The 24589-nt window shown below is 40.5% G+C and overlaps 1 protein-coding gene across 12 annotated transcripts in view; it reads right to left on the reverse strand.

Annotated features, from left to right (window-relative positions):
• Positions 1–24589, reverse strand: part of LOC119970168 (multiple PDZ domain protein) — a 416554-nt gene that overhangs the window by 179904 nt on the left and 212061 nt on the right. For 11 of the 12 annotated variants that reach the window (XM_038804325.1, XM_038804336.1, XM_038804332.1 and 8 more), the window contains exons 22-24: positions 20754–20952; positions 16934–16975; positions 10621–10725 (exon numbers count right to left, since the gene is read on the reverse strand). In XM_038804325.1, the coding sequence (XP_038660253.1) occupies positions 10621–10725; positions 16934–16975; positions 20754–20952 (346 nt within the window). The remainder of the gene's footprint in view (positions 1–10620; positions 10726–16933; positions 16976–20753; positions 20953–24589) is intronic. The other variant, XM_038804326.1, reaches the window with a different exon arrangement.

The following is a 24589-nucleotide window of genomic DNA, read 5'->3' on the forward strand; positions in this document are numbered from 1 at the left end:
TGAAGGGCCCGTACTGCGCTGTAATGTTCTATCATCTTTTCCACTTGCATGGAACAAGTCAATGCCTACTTTCACCCACAGTGACGTAACAATGTCATGCTGTTGTAGTGTTTCTTTGCATTGTGCTGGTTGATGCTTTTAACATGTTGAACATAACATTATTATTTCTGCGATGTCTTTGTTTCTACACGGCCAATACACAGTTTGTCTAGCTCTTCGTTTGCACTTCTCAATGCCGAGATATCCTTCATGAAATTTGCTTAGCATTTCTGACCCGAGATTTGATGGAATAAAAATCCTGTCATTTCTTAATCGTATACTATCTACTACAGTAAATTCTGCTTGAATACTTTGATACTGAGGACAGTGTCCTTTTGGCCACCCATGCTGTCGATGATTGGTAACTCTAAACACGTCTTTTTTGTGTTTCTTCACATGTCCGTTTCAGCTTTTCATCTGTTGCACCAAGTGTTTCTCTATATAACTGCAGCTGAGCTTCTACGTCATTGGTAGACTCTCAGTATTTATAGATCTTGAAAGTGTATCTGCAATTACGAGATCTTTACGAGGAGTGTTGGAGGGCATTTTGTGATACTGGACTATGATATACATTATAGGTGGCCGTGTAACTACATTTGTGCTCCTATCCTACTTTTGAATAGTTCTGATGAAACAAAAGGTACTCATTGGCTTAGATGCCTGTTTAGAAGAGGCAATTTGTCGAAATAGATAGTATATACACAATGCTGTTAATATCAGAAAAGACAGAAAATGGCTGTTAGCCATTTTGTGATATTAAAGACACAAAATGGCTGAACAAGCCACATTCCCTGTAAACTGTCTCATGAGACCCAAGCGTGGGTATGCATAGGGAGTGTCCCAACAGCCGCTGATAACAGCTTCACAGAACAAGACATGCAATATATCCTTGATAAGCTCAAGGTCTACGGCTGTAGACAGGACACATCATTGTTATTTTTGAATGACTTCTGTATGAAGTTAGGGGTGGGTAAGACAACACCCACTTTAACCATATATGTGATAAGTGGGATGCTAGGAAAAATTGATTGACTGCATGTAATAAGTGTGAAGCGAATATAGTTGCTTGATTGTATGTCAATGAGAAAACTACTAATTCCGCCCCTTGAATCTGTATATTAACCCGTGTGAGCTTTAGCTCAAGTGGGATAAGGTGCTGTCAGGGGCTGCGGAGTCCAAAAAGTCCAAGAGGTGAAAATATTCACACAAAGGACTGAGTATAAGTAAAAAAGCAGTTTACTATGTCAGAATTCTGGGAGACAAGGTCTGGGGACTCCGCAGCCCATGACAGCACCTTATCCCAGAATTCTGACATAATAAACTGTTTTTTTTTACTTATACTCAGGTCTTTGTGTGAATATTTTCACCCCGAACAAGGAGTATAGATTGATGTAAAATCATACCTTCTCAACTTCATCATCATTCTCTGTAGTCATATCATTGAGGCTTTTCTTGATTATATTTACTAGAGGTCGATGATCAGTCTAACTATGAACTTAGGTGGACCATAATTATGAAACATAGTGATGCCTGTTACTAGTCTTGGACATTCTTTTTCTATTTGTGCGTACCTACACTGTGGCGGTCATCGCTCTAGATGCGTATGCCATTGGAATCCGATTGGTCTGGTCATCTTGCTGAAGTAAAACTGCACTTGCATCTGTCAAGATTTTTGTGGGTTTAGTTGGATCGAAGAAATTGAAACTAGGAGCTTTGATTTATTGTTGTTTGAGGGCCAGCCATTCTGCATGATGACGTGGAGTTCACTCAATCAGTATTTTTTCTGATTAAGTTTCGTAGAGCAACAGTTCTTGAAGGTAAGTTGGAGATGAATTTCCCGAGGAAATTTACAAATCCAAGAAACTCGAGTACAGTTTTCTTGTCTTTTGGTTGCAGCATTTGTTGTATTGCTTCTATCTTTTCTTCATCCGGTCTGACACCTTTAGCTGAGATGGTGTCACCTAAAAATTTGAATGAAGAGATGGCAAATGTGCTTTTGGACTGGTTCAATTTTAAACCATATTGATGTTTTTGGTGAAATACTTTCCTTAGCCTTGCATATATCTTCCTCAGTGGTTGACCATATAACGATGTCGTCCACATAGACTCGAACACCATCTATGTTTTCAGTCATTTTCTCCATAATTCGGTGAAAAATCTGAGACGCAGATTATCCCGAAGGGCATTTTATTAAAGCAGTACCTTCCAAAAGGCGCCTTGAATGTACAGAGTTGCTTGCTGGACTTCTCGAGCTTCAAATGCGTCCAACTTTGTGAAAATTCACGCATTCGACATTTCAGACATAATTTCTTCTCTTTTGGAAATAGGATAATGTTCCCTCAGTATGTTTATATTTTGATCTTTGGGATCCATACAAATTCTAATGTGGATATTACAGTCTACAGGAAACCTTACAAGGATACTTTTCTGCTCGTCTCTACTATACTCAAGGCTCTATACAGAGAGACCATTGCCATGGCAGCACAGAAAGACTAATCAAAATATTCACTGTCAGCCATGACCATGCACCCAGGAGAATGAACGTTTGGAGTCATGAGTTGACTGCCTTCCACCAGCCATGCCCCTTGGAGGCATTCCACCTTCCTGTCTCCCTTCACATCTGCCTCTGGCTACAGCTGATAACAAATAGCACAGAATGAATGGCAATGTCACACCCTGCTGGGTTCTCGATGTTATGAAATTCATGATGAAGGAACAAATCTGCTAAAATGTGGTTCCGCCAGAGAAAAGAGAAGAAAAGTAACATTCTTTAACACATCCAATTGCCTCTTAATTATTAGGGTGTTCCTTTAATTGACCACTAGCGCTGGCCTTGAACGGGAAAATACCTTGTTGCCACCTCAAGGGACCTCACTGACTGCATGGTCAACACAATTTGAAAAAATGGTGCACGTCATACATAGATACATACATAAAAGATAGGAGCTGGAGGAGGCCTTTTGGCCCTTTGAGCCTAGTCTGCCATTCATCACAATCATGGCTGATCACCCAACCCAATAGTCTAATCCTGCTTTCTCCCCATAGTCTTTGATCCAATCCTCCCCAATGCTATATCGAGTCGCCTCTTGAATATATTCAAAGTTTTAGCATCAACTACTTCTTGTGGTAATGAATTCCACACTCTTTAAGAAATGTCTCCTTATATCTGTCCGAAATAGTTTCCCATCATTGGTAACATCTTCCCTGCATCTACCCTGTCTAGTCCCGTTAAAATTTTATAAGTCTCTATGAGGTCTCCTTATTCTTCTTAACTGCAACGAGAACAATCCCACCTTAATCAATCTCGCCTCATATGACAGTCCCACCATCCCTGGAATCAGTCTAGTAAACCAATGAAGGCCACCATACCATTAGCCTTCTTTACCACCTGCTGAACCTGCATGCTTACCTTGAGCGACTGGTGCACAAGGACACCCAGGTCCCGCTGCACACTCCCCTCTCCCAATTTACAACCATTCAGGTAGTAATCTGCCTTCCTGTTTTTGCTTCCAAAGTGAATAACCTCACACTTACCCAAATTATACTGCATCTGCCATTGATTTGCCCATTCGCCCAACCTGTCCAGATCATGCTGTAAGATTCCTGCATTCTCGTCACAATTCACCCGCCCACCTAACCAATCTGCAAATTTTGAGATGTTACATTTTGTTCCCTCATCCAAATCATTAATATATATTGTGAATAGCTGGGGTCCCAGCACCGATCCCTGTGGTACCCCACTAGTTACTGCCTGCCAATTTGAAAAGGACCCATTAATCCCTACTCTTTGTTTCCTCTCTGCCAACCAGTTTTCTATCCACCTCAATTCAATTCCCCCAATCCCATGCAATTTCATTTTGCACAATAATCTCTTATGCAGGACGTTGTCAAACGCCTTCTGAAAGTCCAAATATACCACATCGACTGGCTCCCCTTTGTCAACTGTACTGGTTACATCTTCAAAGAATTCCAACAGATTTGTCAAGCATGATTTTCCCTTCATAAATTCATACTGACTTTGACTGATCCTGCCACTGCTTTCTAAACGTTTTGCTGTAAAGTCCTTAATAATGGATTCAAGCATTTTTGCCACTGCTTTCTAAACGTTTTGCTGTAAAGTCCTTAATAATGGATTCAAGCATTTTTCCCACTACCGATGTTAGGCTTACTGGTCTATAATTCCCTGCTTTCTCTCTACCTCACTTTTTGAATAGCGGAGTGACGCGAGCGGAGTGACTGCAGGGACAGTTCCAGTGTCTATAGAATCCTGGAAGATGATCACCAATGCGTCTACTATTTCCAGAACCACCTCCTTAAGCACTCTGGAATGCAGATGCTCAGGCCCTGGGGATTTATCTGCTATCAATCCCATCACTTTTCCCAGCACCACTTCTGTACTAATGTTTATCTCCCTCTCACTAAACCTTTCATTATGCAGCAGTTCTGGTATCTGATTTGTGTCCTCTTTTGTAAAGACATACAAAGTATGTATTCAATTGCTCAGCCACTTCTTTGTCCCTTATTATGTATTCCCATGTTTCTGTCTGTAGAGGGCCTACAGTTCTCTTTACCAATCTCTTTCTCTTCACATACCTGTAGAAACTCTTAGTGTCAGTCTTTATGTTCCCTGCAAGGTTCCTTTGTACTGTCCTTTCCCCTTCTTAATCAATCCCTTCATCCTTCTTTGATGAATTCTAAACTGCTACCAATCCTCAGCCCTATTATTTTTCTTGGCCAATCTGGATGCTTCTTCCTTGTATTGGATACTATTTCTAATCTCCTTTGTAAGCCATGGATTGGCCCTCTTACCCCCTTTTATTTTGTGCCAAATAGGAATGAACAGTTACTGTAGTTCCCCCATGCGTTTCTTGAATGTTTGCCATTGTCTATCAACTGTCATCCCTTTAAGTAACTCTCCCCAATCTATCGCAGCCAACTCAGTCCTCATATCTTCATACTTCCCTTTATTAAGATTCAGCACCCTAGTCTCCGAATCAACTATTGCACTCGTACTCACTTTTTTACCATCTTGATAAAAAAATTCTATCATGTTATGGTCGCTCATCCCCAAAGGGTCTCACACAACCAGATTGATAATGATTCCCTTCTCATTACACAGTACCCAGTCTACGGTGGCCTGCTCTTTGGTTGGTTCCTCCACATATTGGTCAAGAAAACCATCTCGAATACACTCCAGGATTTCCTCCTCTACAGCATTGTGGCTAATTTGATTTGCCCAATCTATGTGAAGATTAAAATCAGCGATGATCACCGATATTCCCTTATTACATGCAACTCTAATTTCATGTTTAACGCCATTTCCAACCTCTCTACTGCAGTTTGGAGGTCTATATATGACACCCACTAATGTTTCTTGCCCTTTGGTATTTCTCAACTCTACCCATACAGATTCCACATTGTCAGAGCTAATATCCTTTCTCACTACTGTGTTAATTTCCTCTTTAACTAACAGTGCCACACCACTACATTTTCTTTTATGCCTAGCCTTCTTAAATATTGAAAACCCTGGGACATTCAGTTCCCATTCCTGGTCGCCTGCAGCCATGTCTCCGTAATCCGAATTATATCATACCTACATCATATCTATCTGTGCGATTAGTTTATCCACTTTATTGCAAATGCTCTGTGCATTAAGTTTGTCTTTTTAACATTGGTTGTCTTGCTCCCAATATTTTTCTCTACCGCCCTGTTGAATTTGCCCTTGGTTTCTCCACCTATTACTTTTTTAATTCACTTTTCTACCTTTTGTTTTTGTCCTTGCTCCCTCTTTCTCTTGCCCAGATTCCCACCCCCCGGGCATATTAGTTTAAAACCTCCCCAACTGCTCTTGCAAATCCCCCCCCCCCCCCCCCCACCCCCCCCGAGGACACCAGTTCTAGTCCTGCCCAAGAGTAACACGTCAGTTTGTACAGGTCCACCTCCCCCAGAACCAGTCCCAATGCCCCAGGAATCTGAAACCCTCCCTTTGACACCATCTCCTCAGACACGTATTCACCCTATATATACCGTGATTTCTACTCTGACTAGCATGTGGCACCGGTAGTAATCCTGCGATCACTACCTTTGAGGTCGATTTTCTTAACTTCCTTCCTAGCTCTCTGTATTCTGCTTTTAGGACCTCATCCCTTGCCATTTGTACCACGACCACTGGCTGTTCACCCTCCCCCTCCAGAATGTCCTGTACCCGCCCCGAGACATCCTTGACTCCAGCACCAAGGAACAAAGAAAATTACAGCACAGGAACAGGCCCTTCGGCCCTCCCAGCCTGCGCCATTCCAGATCCTTTATCTAAACCTGTCTCCTATTTTCCAAGGTCTACTTCCCTCTGTTCCCGCCCGTTCATATACCCGTCTAGATGCCTCTTAAATAATCGTGGCCGCCTCTACCACCTCCCCTGGTAAAGCGTTCCAGGCACCCACCACCCTCTGCGTAAAAAACTTTCCACGCACATCTCCCTTAAACTTTCCCCCTCTCGCTTTGAAATCGTGACCCCTTGTAACTGACACCCCCACTCTTGGAAAAAGCTTGTTGCTATCCACCCTGTCCATACCTCTTATAATTTTGTAGACCTCAATCAGGTCCCCCCTCAACCTCCGTCTTTCTAATGAAAACAATCCTAATCTACTCAACCTTTCTTCATAGCTAGCCCCCTCCATACCAGGCAACATCTCGGTGAACCTCCTCTGCACCCTCTCCAAAGCAGCCACATCCTTCTGGTGATTTGGCGACCAGAACTGCACGCAGTATTCCAAATGTGGCCTAACCAAAGTCCTATACAACTGTAACATGACCTGCCGACTCTTGTACTCAATACCCCGTCCGATGAAGGCAAGCATGCTGTATGCCTTCTTGACCTCTCTATCAACCTGCGTTGCCACCTTCAGGGTACAATGGACCTGAACTCCCAGATCTCTCTGGACATCAATTTTCCCCAGGACCCTTCCATTGACCATATAGTCTGCTCTTGAATTTGATCTTTCAAAATGCAGCACCTCACATTTGCCTGGATTGAACTCCATCTGCCATTTCTCTGCCCAACTCTCCAATCTATCTATATCTTGTTGTATTCTCTGACATTCCTCCTCGCTATCTGCAACTCCACCAATCTTAGTATCATCTGCAAACTTGCTAATCAGACCACCTATACCTTCCTCCAGGTCATTTATGTAGATCACAAACAACAGTGGTCCGAGCACGGATCCCTGTGGAACACCACTAGTCACCCTTCTCCATTTTGATACACTCCTTTCCACCACTACTCTCTGTCTCCTGTTACCCAGCCAGTTCTTTATCCATCTAGCTAGTACACCCTGAACCCCATACAACTTCACTTTTTCCATCAACCTGCCGTGGGAAACCTTATCAAATGCCTTACTAAAGTCCATGTATACGACATCTACAGCCCTTCCCTCATCAATTAACTTTGTCACTTCCTCAAGGAATTCTATTAGGTTTGTAAGACATGACCTTCCCTGCACAAAACCATGCTGCCTATTACTGGTAAGTCTATTTTCTTCCAGATGTGAATAGATCTTATTCTTCAGTATCTTCTCCAACAGTTTGCCTACCACTGACGTCAAGCTCACAGGTCTATAATTCCCTTGATTTTCTCTGCTACCCTTCTTAAACAAAGGGACAACATTAGCAATTCTCCTGTCCTCCGGGACCTCACCCATCCTCAAGGATGCTGTAAAGATATCTGTTAAGGCCCCAGCTATTTCGCCCCTCGATTCCCTCAGTAGCCTGGGATAGATCCCATCCGGTCTTGGGTACTTGTCCACCTTAATGTCTTTTAGAATATCCAAAATTTCCCCCTTCCGTATGACAACTTGACCTAGAGTATTTAAACATCCATCCCTAGCCTCAACATCTGTCTTGTCCTTCTCCTTTGTGAATACTGATGGAAAGTACTCATTAAGAATCTCACCCATTTCCAGAGTCCACGCATAAATTCCCTCTTTTGTCTTTGAGTGGGCCAATCCTTTCTCTAATTACCCTCTTGCTCCTCACATACGAATAAAAGGCTTTGGGATTTTCCTTAACTCTGTTAGCCAAAGATATTTCATGACCCCTTTTAGCCCTCTTTATTGCGGGTTTGACATTCGTCCTAGTTTCCCGATACTCCTCCAAAGCTTCATCAGTTTTGAGTTGCCTCGATCTTATGAATGCTTCCTTTTTCATCTTAGCTAGTCTCACAATTTCACCCATCATCCATGGTTCCCTAATCTTGCCATTTCTATCTCTCATTTTCACAGGGACATGTCTGTCCTGCACTCTAACCAGCCTTTCCTTAAAAGACTCCCACATTTCAAATGTGGATTTACCCTTAAACAGCTGCTCCCAATCCACATTCCCTAGCTCCTGCCGAATTTTGTTATACTCTGCCTTTCCCCAATTTAGCACTCTTCCTTTCAGACCACTCTTGTCCTTGTCCATGAGTACTCTAAAACTTACGGAATTGTGATCACTATTCCCAAAGTAATCACCGACTGAAACATCAACCACCTGGCCTGGATCATTCCCCAATACCAGGTCCAGTATGGCCCCCTCCCGAGTTGGACTATTTACATACTGCTCTAAAAAAAAAACTCTCCTGGATGCTCCTTACAAACTCTGCTCCATCTACACCTCCAACACTACACGAATCCCATTCAATGTTGGGGAAGTTAAAATCTCCCATCACAACCACCCTATTGCTCCGACATTTTTCTATAATCTGTCTACATGTTTGTACCTCTACTTCATGCTCGCTTTTGGGAGGCCTGTAGTAAAGTCCCAACAATGTTACTGCACCCTTCCTATTTCTTAGCTCCACCCATATTGCCTCAGTGCTCGAATCCTCCATCGTGCCCTCCTTACTCACAGCTGTAATATCATCTCTGACGAGTAATGCAACTCCTCCCCCCCTTCTACCTCCCTCTCTATCCCTCCTGAAGCATCTATACCCTGGGATATTCAGTTGCCAATCCTGCCCTTCCCTCAACCAAGTCTCAGTAATACCAATAACATCATATTCCCAGGTACTGATCCAAGCCCTAAGTTCATCTGCCTTACCTGCTACACTTCTCGCATTAAAACAAATGCACCTCAGACCATCTGTCCCTTTGCGTTCATCAACTCTTCCCTGTCTACTCTTCCCCCTAGTCACATTGAGTTTATTATCTCGTACCTTACTACCGTTAGTTGCTGCTTCTTTACTGACCTCTACCTTCCTAATCTGGTTCCCATCCCCCTGCCACAATAGTTTAAAACCTCCCCAACAGTGTTAGCAAAAGCACCCCCTAGGACATTGGTTCCAGTCCTGCCCAGATGTAGACCATCCGGTTTGTAATGGTCCCACCGCCCCAGAACCGGTTCCAATGTCCCAAAAATCTGAACCCCTCCCTCCTGCACCATCTCTCAAGCCACATATTCATTCTGACTATTCTTGAGTTTCTACTCTGACTGTCCCATGGCACTGTTAGCAATCCTGAGATTACTACCTTTGAGGAAACGTACCACCCTGGAGTCTCGTTTGCAGCCACAGAAATGCCTGTCTTTTCATCTTACAATTGAATCCCCTATAGCTATTGCACTATTACACTTATTAGCCCTCCCCTTTGCAGCAGAACGAACCGTGGTGCCGCGAGTTTGACTGTCATATTACACTCCCCCTGACACCCACTACCACCTTCTGCACATCAATATAGACCCGCCCAATATCACCTCTCCTCTATTATGCTTGAACCTCCCTGACCGTAATCACAATCCTCTTCCATGCACCACCCTCCCCTCAGATCCAATACCTGTTCCTGTCCCCATGCCCACCATGACCCTGCCTTGTCTCCCTTTGTAACCAACCCAATGATGCCTCCATACCAGACTCTCACCCTGGACCTGACACCCCACCACCAGACCACACCGCCCCCCCCTTGCACCTCCCCCACTTTGCCCAGACACTCTCCCTTCCCTTACTCCATAAGCCTGCCTTCACTCCACCATTCCCACCCTCTGTCTTTCTCACTTGCCCAGCCTTGGTGCGGAATTTTTGAATGGCCCTCGAGTAAAGTTATGTGAGGACCCTGAGCAGGAGAATGCAACACTACAGACCTCAAAGTCGTGGATGAAGTTCAGGTGCACATCACTTATATACAGTCGGCAAACAGTCTGTTCTAATTATCTACTCCCAGAGCACAGAATTTGGAGGGGCAATGCAATTCCGGCGAGTTGATCTTTTAATGACTTTCATGAGATGCAAATGAATAAAACTGATTCTCAACATGTGGGAAACTCAACTCACCATCAAAGCAGGGAGAAAATAATTCAAAATAAATTTCCCACTGGCAAAACGTTTTGTGCCCCCTGCCCGTCACAGTTCCCGTTGTTTGGGAGTGGAAAACTCTGCTGTGTCCCACTTTAGCAGCAAAATTAGATGTGATATATTGTCAGTAAAACATGCATTCTTGAAAAGTGTATTTCTGTTGGTTCAAAATGAGCAACACCATAAGAGAACTACTAAAAAGGCATACTTACACTAATTTAAAAAAATTCACAAAAGTCGACAGATTAACGCAAAGTTACCTGGTAGGCAGCACTGATGAGACATTAGTTGTAGTAATTCCTTCACGTTTTCGACTCATGATAGCCCTGTACTTTTCTAGATTCTCTGCAGGTACATATGTGACACTAGAACAGAATAAGGCAGAAAAAAAGTGTAAAAAAATGTAAAAACCCATAAAAGAATCACATGCTTTCATGAAGTTACGAAGCAACATGAGGACCATCAAGAACTGACTGCTTCAATAAGACCACTTGGATATCGGAAATAGTTTAAGGCTCTTAAAAAAAAAAAATGATTTGGAAATTCTGATTTTGTTTTGATGTATAAAATAAACATTTGTGCCACATTACTGTTCAGTATAGTTTTCATATCAACAAGCTATGGGTTCTAAGACTTATAACGATATCAGAAACAAACACAAAAATGACCATATTTTTGTACCAAAGATAAATTGGCTCATAGTTCCCATTCATGCAGTGGTTTTTATTTTGTATTCCTTGAGTTCTTTGATCAAATTGAGGCTTTTAAATAAGTTAGATAAGAACAAAACGCATAACATTCCTTTCCAATTACAAATCTGCAATGAATTCCCAGATGATATTTTCGAAAAATTATTAAAATTACTAAAAAGCAACAGATCAGAATATTTTCTTTCATCTAGACCTTTTATATCTTTTATCTGTTTAGTTGCAGAATATCAAAGGAATAAAAAAGGTTTAATCAGCTGACCAGTAATTTGAATGTTTTGTGTTTCTCCCCCACATGAAGATGGGGTCATTTTCTAACTTTTCTGCATTCCATTGACTTTGAATCAATCCAAATGACTAGAACTCATTTTCAAGACGCATTTTCATTAACTGTGTTTCGCAGACTATAATTTGGATTTAAAAACACAAAACTCTGATTATGGCTTTGTTAAATTAGTAATAATTGGAAACATGGTTAGTTTTAAGAATACAAAATAAAACTCGAGATTATATCCAGATACACGTCAATCAATACATCGGCAATGTAATAAAATCCCTACAGTGCAGAGGAGGCCATTTGACTTATTGAGTTTGCACTGATGCTCCGGAAAAGCACCCTACCTAGGTTCACTCCCTCACCACCCCACCCTATCCCTGTAACCTAATCTGTACATCTTTCAACTTTCATTAAGGGGAAATGTAGCATGGCCAATCCACCGAATCTGCACACCTCTGGACTGTGCGAGGAAATCAGAGCATCTGGAGGAAACCTACGCAGCCAGAGATAATGTGCAAACTCCACACAGGCAAGGCCGGAATCAAGCTCGGGGCTCGGGTACTGCATTTAATTCTTGACAATATCCATTCTGAAATGTATGGCCAACTACAAAGATGCAATATTTTGAAGCTGCATTTCAAAGTAAACAAATATGTTTCTTCTTCATTTCATCTTTGCCAAACTTAATTTTATGAATTAAAGATCTTATATGTCACAATGGCTATAACTGAACATACACTGAAATGTTTTTTCTTTTTCTCCTACATGCACTTCGACTAAATTGGTGCAGAAGTCAAATTCGGATTTTTATCACTTTGATCCTGAAATCCTACCTAATGCACTCAATTATGTACTAATAAGAAAAAGTCGAACTTATCTTTATCAGGTCCCCCATAAATATTTTATTACCCTCCTCTTCCCACTTTTTCAATTTGTTTCTAGCCTTTAAACCTTGCTCTCCAAAACCAGTATTGACTAATTCCAGCTTTGTTAATTTCAGTTTTACTCAAATCACACCTCTTCCTGGTACAAAATCACTGGATACTAAAATCTAAAAATAATGTAAAAGGTTTGCTTATTTCAATGTCACACTAATACAGTGTGGGTATGGCAAAAAACATTGACAGCAATTTTTATTGCAAGATTTACAAAGCTAATGAAAATCAGATTCATTCCCCAACTTGCTCCTCATGCCACCAAAGCATTTTATATGGTTTCAAACCCCCAGGACAGTCGCACCACACAGAAACTGAGTAGCAGTGACAGGAAAACCAGCATAGACTGGTTGTGAATAGTTTTATTTTGTGATGAGGTAAAAGAGCAGTACCAAAATATCAACCTGTATTTTCCCTTTACAATGCGGAGAAAGTTTCTCTGTATTTCCAGCAAGTTTCTTCTTAATTGCTGTTTTGTGACCTCAGCTGGAAGTGCATGTGTAGATTTCAGAAGAGAGCACCTTTGTGTTCAACTATGACAACTGTACCGCAAAAACTTCGATAAATAGGCCTGAATATTGCAAAGGTGGAAGGGTTCCACGTCCTAACTAAACTGCCGACGGATCACCAGATCCGAAGCCAAGTGCCAGTATCCAGCACCTACCATTTTCACTGTGGTCAGATGGGGGAATATATTTCACAGATCAACAGTTCATAGGAGGCAACTGTACAATTAGAAGTGCAGCTGTGTTTATTCAGAAGCAATTTTTGTCACCAAGGTCACAATTCATGTGATTTATGTATTTTGAAGGAAAGGTCTAAACCTGCTGTTCTTTGGACGGGTCAGATATCCTATCGAACTGGCCAGTTACACCATTGGGATTGTTGAGTGTAGACATGATAGTGTGTATAAGTGGATAAGGTCTGTTACACTGACAAGCTGTCAAGTAAATTAAATCCCCTGCTCTTTAGATTTTAGTGGAAATTAAACCCACAGTTGAAAAGAAAATCAGTGCATGCAATTTCAAAAGCACCAATATGTTATAATTCTTCAACAACCTATCACTAACAGAGTGAGGGGCTTGTAGGTCCAACTCACCTAACAGCATATCTTTCTGGACATGTGGGAGGAAATCGGAGCACCCGGAGCAAACCCACGCAGACATGGGAAAAATGGGCAGACTCCACACAGTGACCCAAGCTGGGAATCGGGCCAGAGTCCCTGGCACTGTGAGGCAGCAGTGCTAACCACTGCGCCACTGTGCCGCTCCGCCAGGGTGCAGTAGGCCAGGTTCCAGTTAGCAACCCCACACCCCTCCCCTTCCCCAAATGAAAATTCAGTCATTCAGAGAAGTTTCTCCCATGTCAGGTTTGGAGAGTCAAGAATTCCAACTTGGGAGTGAAAAATTGGGCCTCAACTGCCAAGGCTCACAATGGAATACTAGATTACCTAGGTTAGTTGTGATCAACCTATTTGTTTAAAAATAAATAAATAATTTGCACAAAGAAATTAAAATGAAATGTTACTTAGCCCAAAGACGTGCGGGTTAGGTGGATTGGCCATGCTAAATTGCCCGTAGTGTCCTAAAGTGTAAGGTTAAGGGGGGGGTTGTTGGGTTACGGGTATAGGGTGGATACGTGGGATTGAGTAGGGTGATCATTGCTCGGCACAACATCGAGGGCCGAAGGGCCTGTTCTGTGCTGTTCTATGTTCTAAGTATTGGAGGAAATGTGAGATGATAGCTAAAACTTTTCAGATTTAGTGGAGAAAACGATGTCAAGTCACATACCTAGTGGCCCTTTGTTCATTGGCATAAATAACCTGGTTGATTTGTTTTTAACCTTAAATCTATGCCAAAAACGAAGACCAAATTAGACTGAAAGTGAGGAGAAAAGGAAGTTTGATTAAACAACTTCCCTCAGCATTCGCCCCAGTTTCATTTCCATTCCAGTGAAACAATTTTGCTAAAAGTTTTGGATTAACATTACGTAATATCAGTACACGCTTAGTGGCTATTGCTCTGCTAATTCAGCATCGAGAGATTTAATTAGAAATAAGCTTTTCAAATTCTAACTTCAACCTATGCTTCCAGTGCAATTGAAAATTAGCCCACCTGCATTGCTACACAAGGAGAAAATTTAAAATAAGTTGCACAAGTCAGGATGAAGATGGAAAGTAGAGCAATCATAGAATCCCGACAGTGCAGAAAGAGTCTGCACCGACCCTTTCAAAAGACCACCCTACCTCAGCCCAATCCCCCTCCCTGTAACCTCAGCCTAAGGGGCAATTTAGCATGGCCAATCCACCTAACTGCACATCTTTGGACTTTGGGAGGAAACCAGAGCACCCGGAGGAAACCCACACATAGTGCAAACCGCGCACAGTCACCGGAGATCGGATTTAAACTCGGGTCCCTGGCGGTGTGAAGAAGCAGTGCTAACCACTGTGCCACCCTAAAAGATTGGTAGAAAAACTGAAATAGTTAAGGACTCCAACTGACATAAAGGTAAGATAGCAAGTTTAAGCTACAGGATGTTGATTGATGTCTGCTATTACCTGGAGCTTTTCGATTGGAGTTGGGTGAGAGGAAAATCATAGATTGGCACATGGATGTGAGGGTGTAATTTAATACAAACAAAATATGAGAAGAGATAGTGATTTGGAACTGCAAGTGATATCAAATGACTGGTACCAATGTATTAGACATTTTAAAGGCAGGAAACTGTTATTGATGCTCCATTCAGTGCATGGAAAAAAATAAATTGGCACTGCAGAAGAGTAACAAAATCTACCACTTTCTGCCCTCCCCATGTTAAATAAAGGCAAATTAAGGGAGTGGATGAACATACCCTTTACTTTTGACATACAGAAAAGTAATTTCAAGCATTAAATCGTTTTCTGACACAGGAAATATGTGAGTGTCCCTTTAAGAAATGTTTGGTCTTACCACATGATTGTAGCACAGCTTGAGTGATATAATTTGTGAGTGGAGCTGGGTTGTGGCTGTCAAGTGAGAGGGAGTTTAGCGTTTGGGTTTCAGTTTTGGTTTGTTGCTTTGGACTGCCGAAGAAGTGCAGTGTTTCCCTGTTTTCATTTTAAAGCTGTCCCAGGGAACCGAAAGCACATTGGGTACAGCAAACTGCCTCGGTAACTGCAAAGATAGAGTTGCTTTCCGGAAGGAGTTTTGAATCTGCAGGTTGGAGGCTGGATCTCAGAGAAAGGACCAGTCCCATTCAAGTGAGATTACAGTGTGCTAGGCCACGCCGTTAAAGGGGTTTTGGTTTATTAGATGTTGTATTGAATTGGAACAGTTATTCAGGGGGATTCATTAAGAGTTATATACATAGATTACTGGAGCTGTTGTTTTTTCTTTCTGTCTGTAATTGATAACATATTCTTGCTGTGTTTTATATATGTTAACTACATTCTTATTATAAACTTTGTTTAGATAAAAGCACCTAGGAAGTCGAATGAATCACACCCGAAGTGAAGGTTCTTGTACTCATCCTAGCCAAATTCAACATAAACGTTATAGATCAGGTGTGCTTCATAATACACTTTGAAGTTTCTAAGCCCTGGCCCATAACAGTATCTACTGCAGGATTTTGTGTTTTCAAGGATGTGTCTGTGTCTGCAAAGGTTTATGCATTGTTTGCATTCATTCTCAGGATTTTTTAGTATCAGGATGGCCAACATCATTGCCCAGCTTTATAGTCACTTGTATTGTTCCTCGATTTCCGGATTTTTATAAACTGAATTCAAATTCTCATGGTGGGATTTCAACTAACATGATCTGGATTAGTCCTGCAAAATAACCACATTACAGCACTAACTTATTTGTTTCCTAAAATTGTGGAGCCTTTATAGGAAAGGTATTAAGTGGATATATGGTTGAACATTTGAACCCCAAAGCAATGTAATTCCAAATATTCCCAGCAGACACTAATGCAAAGCTTTCTTGATGAGATTGTAAGTGTGGAGCCGCTGATTCCCTTCACAAGACTTTCAGCGTAGGATGACTTATGGCCAGACCCTATTTTGGAAACTTCCTAAATTGGGGACTCCCTGAGTTCTGAGTTTTAGAACTTTGAAATTCAGTGACACCTAACAGATGGTAGGCAGAGGTAAGATATTTTCAGCACCAACAGTATTTTCATTTGTACATCTGATGACATTGGATGTACCTTACAAGACATAAGATGGCTTGAACCCCTGAAGAGGATGCAATTAAAATACATGTTTTAAAAAGCAATGTCGCCCCGTCTTGGGAATCAAGAAACCCCCAATCAACTGGGAAAATCTACCAGGTCATCTGTGCAGAACACCAGCAGGTGCATAGCAGGATATATGCCAAAATATTCCTTTTTGCAAAGTTTTGGGGTCCTGAACCTTAGTAGCTATGAAGTAGATAGACATATTACCCTCATCTGACTCAATTATACACCACCTTTGAAATCTGTATTGAATAATCTAATTTTGAATGTGAAGGAATATAATTAGAACTGTAAGATTGAAATTACATCTGGATAAATCTCAAGTGAAACAAACGTGATTAAAGCATGCCGTGTTTATTAATAAGACATAATTTATCATTGTATCAACTTTCATGATCTACATGCTCACAGCAGTGTCTTGAAACACACTAATACTCACACATAAAAAGGGGATTGATCATCATCAGGTGCACAAGGAGATCTAGAATGTGAAAAGCATATGACGCAGCATCTTTTACACTAGAGCCACATACCTTGCGCTAATTTCATGAAAGATGCACACACATTAAATAAAGTCTAGATATGAACTATTAATACATACATGAAAATAATGGAATGCTTTGTCTGCACTTGAAATTTATTTAGCCTGGTTAATGCCATATATACTAAAACTAAATCATTTCATAGTTTTGTACATAGAATCATACAGCACAGGATGCATCCATTCTGTCAATGTGCTTGTACTGGAAATAGCTATCCAATTGGTGCCATACCCCTCCATTATATCCCAGTCTTACAATTCTTTTTCTTTTTAAATATATATCCTTTTCTCTTCTGAAAATTACAGGTAAAGTGTGTCAAATCAAGCTGTCCAAAAACTGGAGATGTCTGCAAACTGGACATTTCATAAGCTGAAAATGGCATATTAAATATTCTTTTTAGATGAGTAAAATAACTTAGCAGGTACGACCACATTGGCATGGTAGCATACCTGAATGATGATTGGCTTTGTGTGTTAATCTTTTCATTCTCAGATTGGCCAAATAAAATCTTGACCCAATCGGCCTGACCCGAGCTAGCCTAAACCACCTGACCTGAACCAGTCCAAAAACCAGTGGGATTCAAAACCTGACACACACATTCCTGAGGTTTCCTACATTGAAACAGTGTATCTATATTGCTGCATCTGCTTTCACCACCCTTTCAGGCAATGCATTCCAGATCATAACTTACTGAGTAAAAAAACATTTCCTCTTCTATCTCTGGCCCTTTGTTGCTCACCTTATTACCTCATGTTTTTACTGTTTGTTTGTGAGGAAACAATACATTTCAAAAATGAATTGATGGGCACACAGCAGTGTATGCACCCAAAAAGAATGAATTAGTTTTTGACAAAGATGCAGGTCCAGATCTTAAATTTTCTTTAAAGGATTCATCCAACACATTGGGAATTAGGGAGAATTGATGCTTTTGTCAAGAACACGTGGGTTATTGGATTAAAAATATTGTTCTTTGTTTTAGAATGTTGTGGGTTGTCTAACCTGCTGTGGTGGAATTTGTGACAGTTGTCAAAATGTCAGCAGAGTTTTCAGTGCAGGTTGCTGGATGTGGAGAGGCATAAAGCCTCCTTGGTGAGATGGAAGCTCTTTAACAAAACAATTTCTTTTGTAACGTTTATAATTACAGAGCATCAACCAGGGAGAGAAAAGCCTCACGGAAGAGCTGCATAATTGTAATAATGTTGAGGTAACATAATGTGGTGTTGAGGTATTATAGTGTGGTAGAGGTATGTGCTCTATCAATTACTGTCTTCCCTTGTTAAATCTGTATCTCCTGGTTATCGACCCTCTAGCAAGTGGAATACGTTGCTCCATGTAAGAAAGTTATCCCTTTACAATGTTTTATGAAAGTACACCATTCAGTCCCTCAGATCTGTTCCACCATTTGATTACATACATAGAATGATTAGATTATGACTGATCTCTATTTAACTCCATCTACTGCCTTTTGTTCCTAAACTTTCAATAGTCTTTTTTCCTAAATACTGCACGTTACCAGAATTTATTTTCTCAAAAATTCAGTTGCTGTTTTTTGCTTCTCCCAGTAACTCTTTCAAATAATCACCACAGGAAGAAAAACATGGACATACTGATTATTAATGCCAAGACTGCAGCTCCTCATTATCAGAAATGTGAGATGAAACCTCAGTTAGAAATAACATTATATTTACTGGCGGTTACACAATATATACACACACAAGATGGATAATTCATTATTACATAAAATATGAAAATAGAAAATATGTCCATTGACACTATGTAAATTTTAAAAATATCAATTATTTATAAGATGCAACAAACTAACAAAGGATGAATTAATTTCCAATCCATTAGCAAGAATTATCGTATTTTCAAAAACGAAGATGAAAGATATAATTTTATGGGTACTATTCATTGACTTTTAATTCACAAACTGGTGAATACAATTTATGTCAAATGTGGAGAGATGAAAATCATAAAATTCTTCTTCTGGGAACATTCATCAAGAACAAGTATATAAAAAAAAGCTGTACATTGAAAAGAAACAAAATCTACTGTGGAAATAACATTTCAAACATTCAAACCAAAAACAAGAAATTTTAGATTTTCACTTTTCAATATTTTTTAGTTGCGGTGTAAAATTTGCTTTTCTTAATCCTAAAATTGTGTTTCATTTTTCTAAGTAAAATAGTTCAGGATATAAATTGTCGAAGGGGTAAAGACATAATTAATTTGCCAAGTTATCCTTGGATCAGGGTTCTTTTTATGCAGAAGGAACTGTTACATCAGACTTTTTATTTTTGATTAAGAATGTGGCTTTAAGACAAGCGTAACACAAAGTCAGAGTGACCTAGACAGCCAGTTTAACATTTGGCATGGCTCTGGAGATGGAATCCCAGGAACCAACTTAAAATGCTCTGGAGCAAAGCTGATAGCCAAAGTTCACTGGCTTGGAGAAATGTAGAGAAATACATCAAATAAAAGCCTTAGTGATCCAACATTTCAACTTCTCTAATTGTATCTAAGTTCCTTCAAAATAATATTTGAATAGACTACTAGATTTCATTTTGCTTTCCAAATGTTTTTCAAAATAAGCTAGAATCAGAATTGCCATTATTTTTCAATCGATTTTCAAAAATATTTAAACAAAAAAGCCACTTTAATCTATGGCCAAGGTTTTGCAGTAATAATGACAGTGAAACTGTCCTATGTTCACCATCATGACTCTTCTGACACAGGCATCAACATCTGGAGTGTATGTACATACAAGAGAAGTTAAAAACTCAAAGTTCCGGTCAGTGATTCTGGGCTTCCCCATAGGATGTGTGTTAAAGGTCCCCCAAGCTTCAATTAAGTAGAAGTCTGTGACCAGACAAAAATATGTACTTTTACATGATTAGTTTTGCTGTAAAAACCCTTGAAAAAAATTACATGTTGCTGAACGAGGTGTAACTGCGATTTTAAGAGCGTATTATTATTTCTGAACTAATTCACTGGCACTGAAAAATTAGTTATATTTATGGGATGTTAAATTTCTCCATTATGAAAAAACACTTTCTAAAAAAAAGTTTGTTTATATTTCAGCATCTAACTTAATCCCAGATATATGTCCTTTATCATTTATTAAACTCTCTGAAATGTTAATTACTAGTTAAAAACTCAGTGCATTTTACTTTCTGGTTTGCTGTCTGTGAAAATAATTCAATGTGATTGGCTGCTTACTCTGTCTGATGACATCACAATGGACCCTCAGAGATCCCACTGACTGGACACCAGATTCAAAGTGACTTTATTAAATGGTAAATCCACGCCACTTGATCACCAACGATTTTTGGGTAGCTGGCAAGGTTAGTGACAAACACCACTCTGCCGCTAACCGTGAAATCCAGGCATACAAGTACCGCTAAGGAAGTCTCAATACTACAGTAAGAACCAGTATGAGATGGAGAACCCTACGGCAAGAACAGTGGAAAAAAGGTGCTGAATCACATATTTTGTATATATCTCACTCTTGTGCATTTGAATTTTCTTCGACAGGGGCTCACATTTCTGTGTAATCAGGCAGCCTACATACTTGGTTTTAACATTAAGTACCTGGTCCCAACTTCTTGATATCCCTTGTCCTAGAAGGATTTAACTGTTAATAGCTTTTTGCTTTCTCACATATCACACGCCAACCAAGTACTTACTAACTGTCTGACCTTTATTTTTGTCACTTACATTATGTCTGGTCCAATGAGAGAATGCCTTCGAAGCATTGCACGGGACTGTGCATTGGAAAGATCTGTAGTTGGTTCCCCATTGATTGCTAAGATGCAGTCACCTACCCCAATTCGGCCATCTAGACCGATGGATCCGCCATGAATAATATTACGCACCATCATTCCTGAGCCATCCTTACTGCCACTCACAGTCATTCCTACAAGATTAGAAATGTTTTTTTTGAAAACATATTGCAAAACAAAAATGAACCATTGAAAACACTAAAAGTCATTTCTTCCAATAGACTTGTATAATTTGTACTTTAGACAATGGAATTAATTTCCTCAGCAAAACCACAAAGCACATTTCAAGAGAAAAACTGAAATTTATCAGTCTCGAAAAAGGTAAATGACAATCTTAAGGAACCAAACTGACATTGATTACTAATTGTTGGCTTCCTTTGCCAACATTCCATTAGTCTCAAAAGAGCTGGAACCAGTGTTCGTTAACAGAAAAACCTGGAATTTTCAATGCCTTTCTTAATTATGTAGCTCCTTTTTAAAGTTAAGCAAATAAAAATGTTGCACATTGAAGAAAAGGAACAAAAGTAAAACAATATTTGATAGGAATTTAGTTCGGTTTTCTATCCAGAACAGCATCTATCAGTCAGTCCAAATCTGAAAGTTCAATTTTACAGTATGCTTGCTGGAAAAGTAACCAATGATGTAATAAGTAACAATTCAACCTTCCGGATGATTTACAAAAATATCTAATGAGAAACAGGATACTGCTTGTTCCAAATTTCCTTCATAATTCCTTCACAGGCTTTTTTTCTCCAGTATTTTTTTCTCGGTGGTGTTGCAAGTTTAGGGCCTTGTTTCAGACATTTTATTGGGTACAGCAGTTAACTGAGCATCCTGGGTAGAGTTTCTGCAGTCAACAAAGTGGCTGCAAATTGAGATATTTTACAGTTCAAGTTTCCAGTCAAATTTATTCCTATAATCACACATGTAAAAACATGAACCAGTGCAATTAGGCATTGTTTACAATGTAATTTTTAATTTTGTATGTTAAAAAAAAAAAATATTTGATGCATTTAGTAGTAGCCTGGTGAAAAATTGATTTATCTCGAAAATAAACATTTTTAATAAAGGATCCAGGGAGCAGTCTCGGATGGCGGAGCATAGAACTCTGTGAGTATGAAGTAACTTATCTCGGGGATTCACGGCCTAGTCTCCAGGGAGAAGCCTCGATGGGCGGAGCATTGAACTCTGAGAATATAAAGTAACTTACCTCGGGGATTCTACTGAAGCTGAAAATATAACTGAAAAAGTGATTGGCTGATAGGAAATCTGTGCTAAATTTGAAAAACACATTGCAAACAAATTAATTCACTTAATTAACTAATTAGCGATGGCTGGGCAGGTGATGTGCTGTAGCTGCATGATGTGGGAGCTGGCAGATCACATCAAAAGCTGCAGGGAGCATACCTGCAGCAAGTGTTGGTTGCTGAAGAACTTCGGCTCAGAGCTTCAGACACTGCGGCACATCTGGGAAGAGGAGAGTTACTTGGACACTTTGTCTCAAAAGGCGGTCATATTCCATAGATTAAATCCCTCAAATTCAATCAGTGGTCAAGGACAACAGGGTGTGATTGCAAGTGACGCAGGTAGAGGGATCCTGAATTCAGGAATGCAGGAGCTTCAGCAATTGACCTTGTCCAATAGGTACATGGCAGTTGCTCCCTGTATGGATGAGGAAAAGAGTTGTTGGGGGAATGAGGTAGTCAACCACTGTACCGTAGTAGAGGAGGCCATTCAAGCGGGGAGAGCAAAAGACAAGTGGTAGTTGTTGGGGGTTCTATAATTAGGAGGATGCAGGACCAGTGTTCTCGCAGAAAGGATAAATAGGGTGGTCACAAGGACTTCTAGCAAATGGGGGTGGGCAAGGAGGGGAGGGAAAGGTAAAACTGCAGGTTAATGGGAAGCAAAACAGCAGGTTAGCACAGAGGAGGGGGTTCAACTGCATGGAAAATTATGAAAAATGTTAAAAGGAAGAACAACTCAGGAGATGTTATTAATGGATTCAAAAATAAGGTATAAAAAGCATAAGGGCACTTTACCTAAATGCTCGTAACATTAGAAACTAGGTAAATGAGTTGACCGCACAAATCATCGCAAATGAGTACGATTTACCAGACATGTTTGCAGGGTGGTCACGACAGAGATAAATATCCAGGGGTATCAGACTATTCAGAAGGACAAACAGGAAAGTAAGGGAGTTGGTGCAGCTCTGATATTTAAGGGTGACATCAGAGCGGAGGTGACAGATGATATAGGTTCTGTGGATGAAAAGGTTCAACCCAGCTGGGTGGAAATTAGAAATAGTAAGGAGAAAAAGGTCACTGACAAGCATAATCTAGAGACCACCAAATGATATCATGGCAGGGCGGACAATAAACAAAGAAATAACTGATGCATGTAAAAATGGTATCATAGAATCATAGAATTTAAAGTGCAGGAGGCCATTCGGCCCATCGAATCTGCACCGGCTCTTGGAAAGAGCACCCTACCCAAGCCCACACCTCCACCCTATCCCCATAACTCAGTAACCCCACCCAATACTAAGGGCAATTTTGGACACCAAGGGCAATTTAGCATGGCCAATCCACCTAACCTGCACATCTTTGGACTGTGGGAGGAAACTGGAGCACCCGGGGGAACCCCACGCACACACGGGGAAAACATGCAGACTCCGCATCAGACAGTGACCCATGGCAATTACCATGAGGGATTTTAATCTACATGTCGATTGGTCAAACCAGGTTGGTCAAGGCAACCTTGAGGAGGAGTTTACAGAATGTATCTGTGACAGTTTCCTTGAACAGTATGTAATGGAACCTACGAGGGAGCAAGCTATCCAATATCTGGTCCTCTGTAATGAGACAGGAATAATTAATGATCTCATAGTTAGGGATTCTCTCGGAAGGAGCGACCACAGTATGGTTGCATTTAAAATACAGATGGAGGGCGAGAAGGTAAAATCTAATACCAGTGTCTTGTGCTTAAACAAAGTAGACTACAATGGGATGAGGGAGGAGTTGGCTAAGGTAGAGTGAGAGCAAAGACTTAATGGTGGGTCATTCGAGCAACAGTAGGGGACTTCCAACGCATATCAGTGAAAAGGAAGGACTGTAGGAAAAGGGATGATCAGCCATGGATATCTAAGGAAATAAAGGAGGGTATCAAATTGAACGAAAATGTATACCAAGTGGCAAAGATTAGTGGGAAACTAGAGGATTGGGAAATCTTTAAAGGTCAACAGAAAGCCACAAAAAAGCTATAAAGAAAAATAAGATAAGTTATGAAAGAGAAGGAGCTCAGCCTATAAAAACATAATAAAATGTTTCTACAAATATAGAAAATGAAAAAGAGTGGCGAAGGTAAACATTAGTCCTTTGGAGGATGAGAAGGGGGATTTAATAACAGGAAATGAAGAAATGGTCGAGGCATTGAACCGGTGTTTTGTGTTGGTCTTCACAGTGGAAGGTACAAATAACATGCCAATATTAATGGCAAGGCAATGGCAGGTGACGACCAAGAAACAATCATGATCACTGAGGAGGTAGTGTTGGGCGAGGGAGTGTTGGGCAAGCTAATGGTGCTAAAGGTAGACAAGTCTCCTGACCCAGACGGAATGCTTCTCAGGGTACTAAAAGAGACGGCAGGGGAAATAGCAAATGCACTTGTGGTAATTTAACAAAATTTTCTGGACTCTGGGGTGGTGCCAGCAGATTGGAAGACAGTAAATGTGTTGCCACGGTTTTAAAAAGTAGGTAGACAAAAGGCAGGTAA

This window comes from Scyliorhinus canicula, chromosome 8 (assembly GCF_902713615.1).
Source record: "Scyliorhinus canicula chromosome 8, sScyCan1.1, whole genome shotgun sequence".
Classification (NCBI taxonomy): domain Eukaryota; kingdom Metazoa; phylum Chordata; class Chondrichthyes; order Carcharhiniformes; family Scyliorhinidae; genus Scyliorhinus; species Scyliorhinus canicula.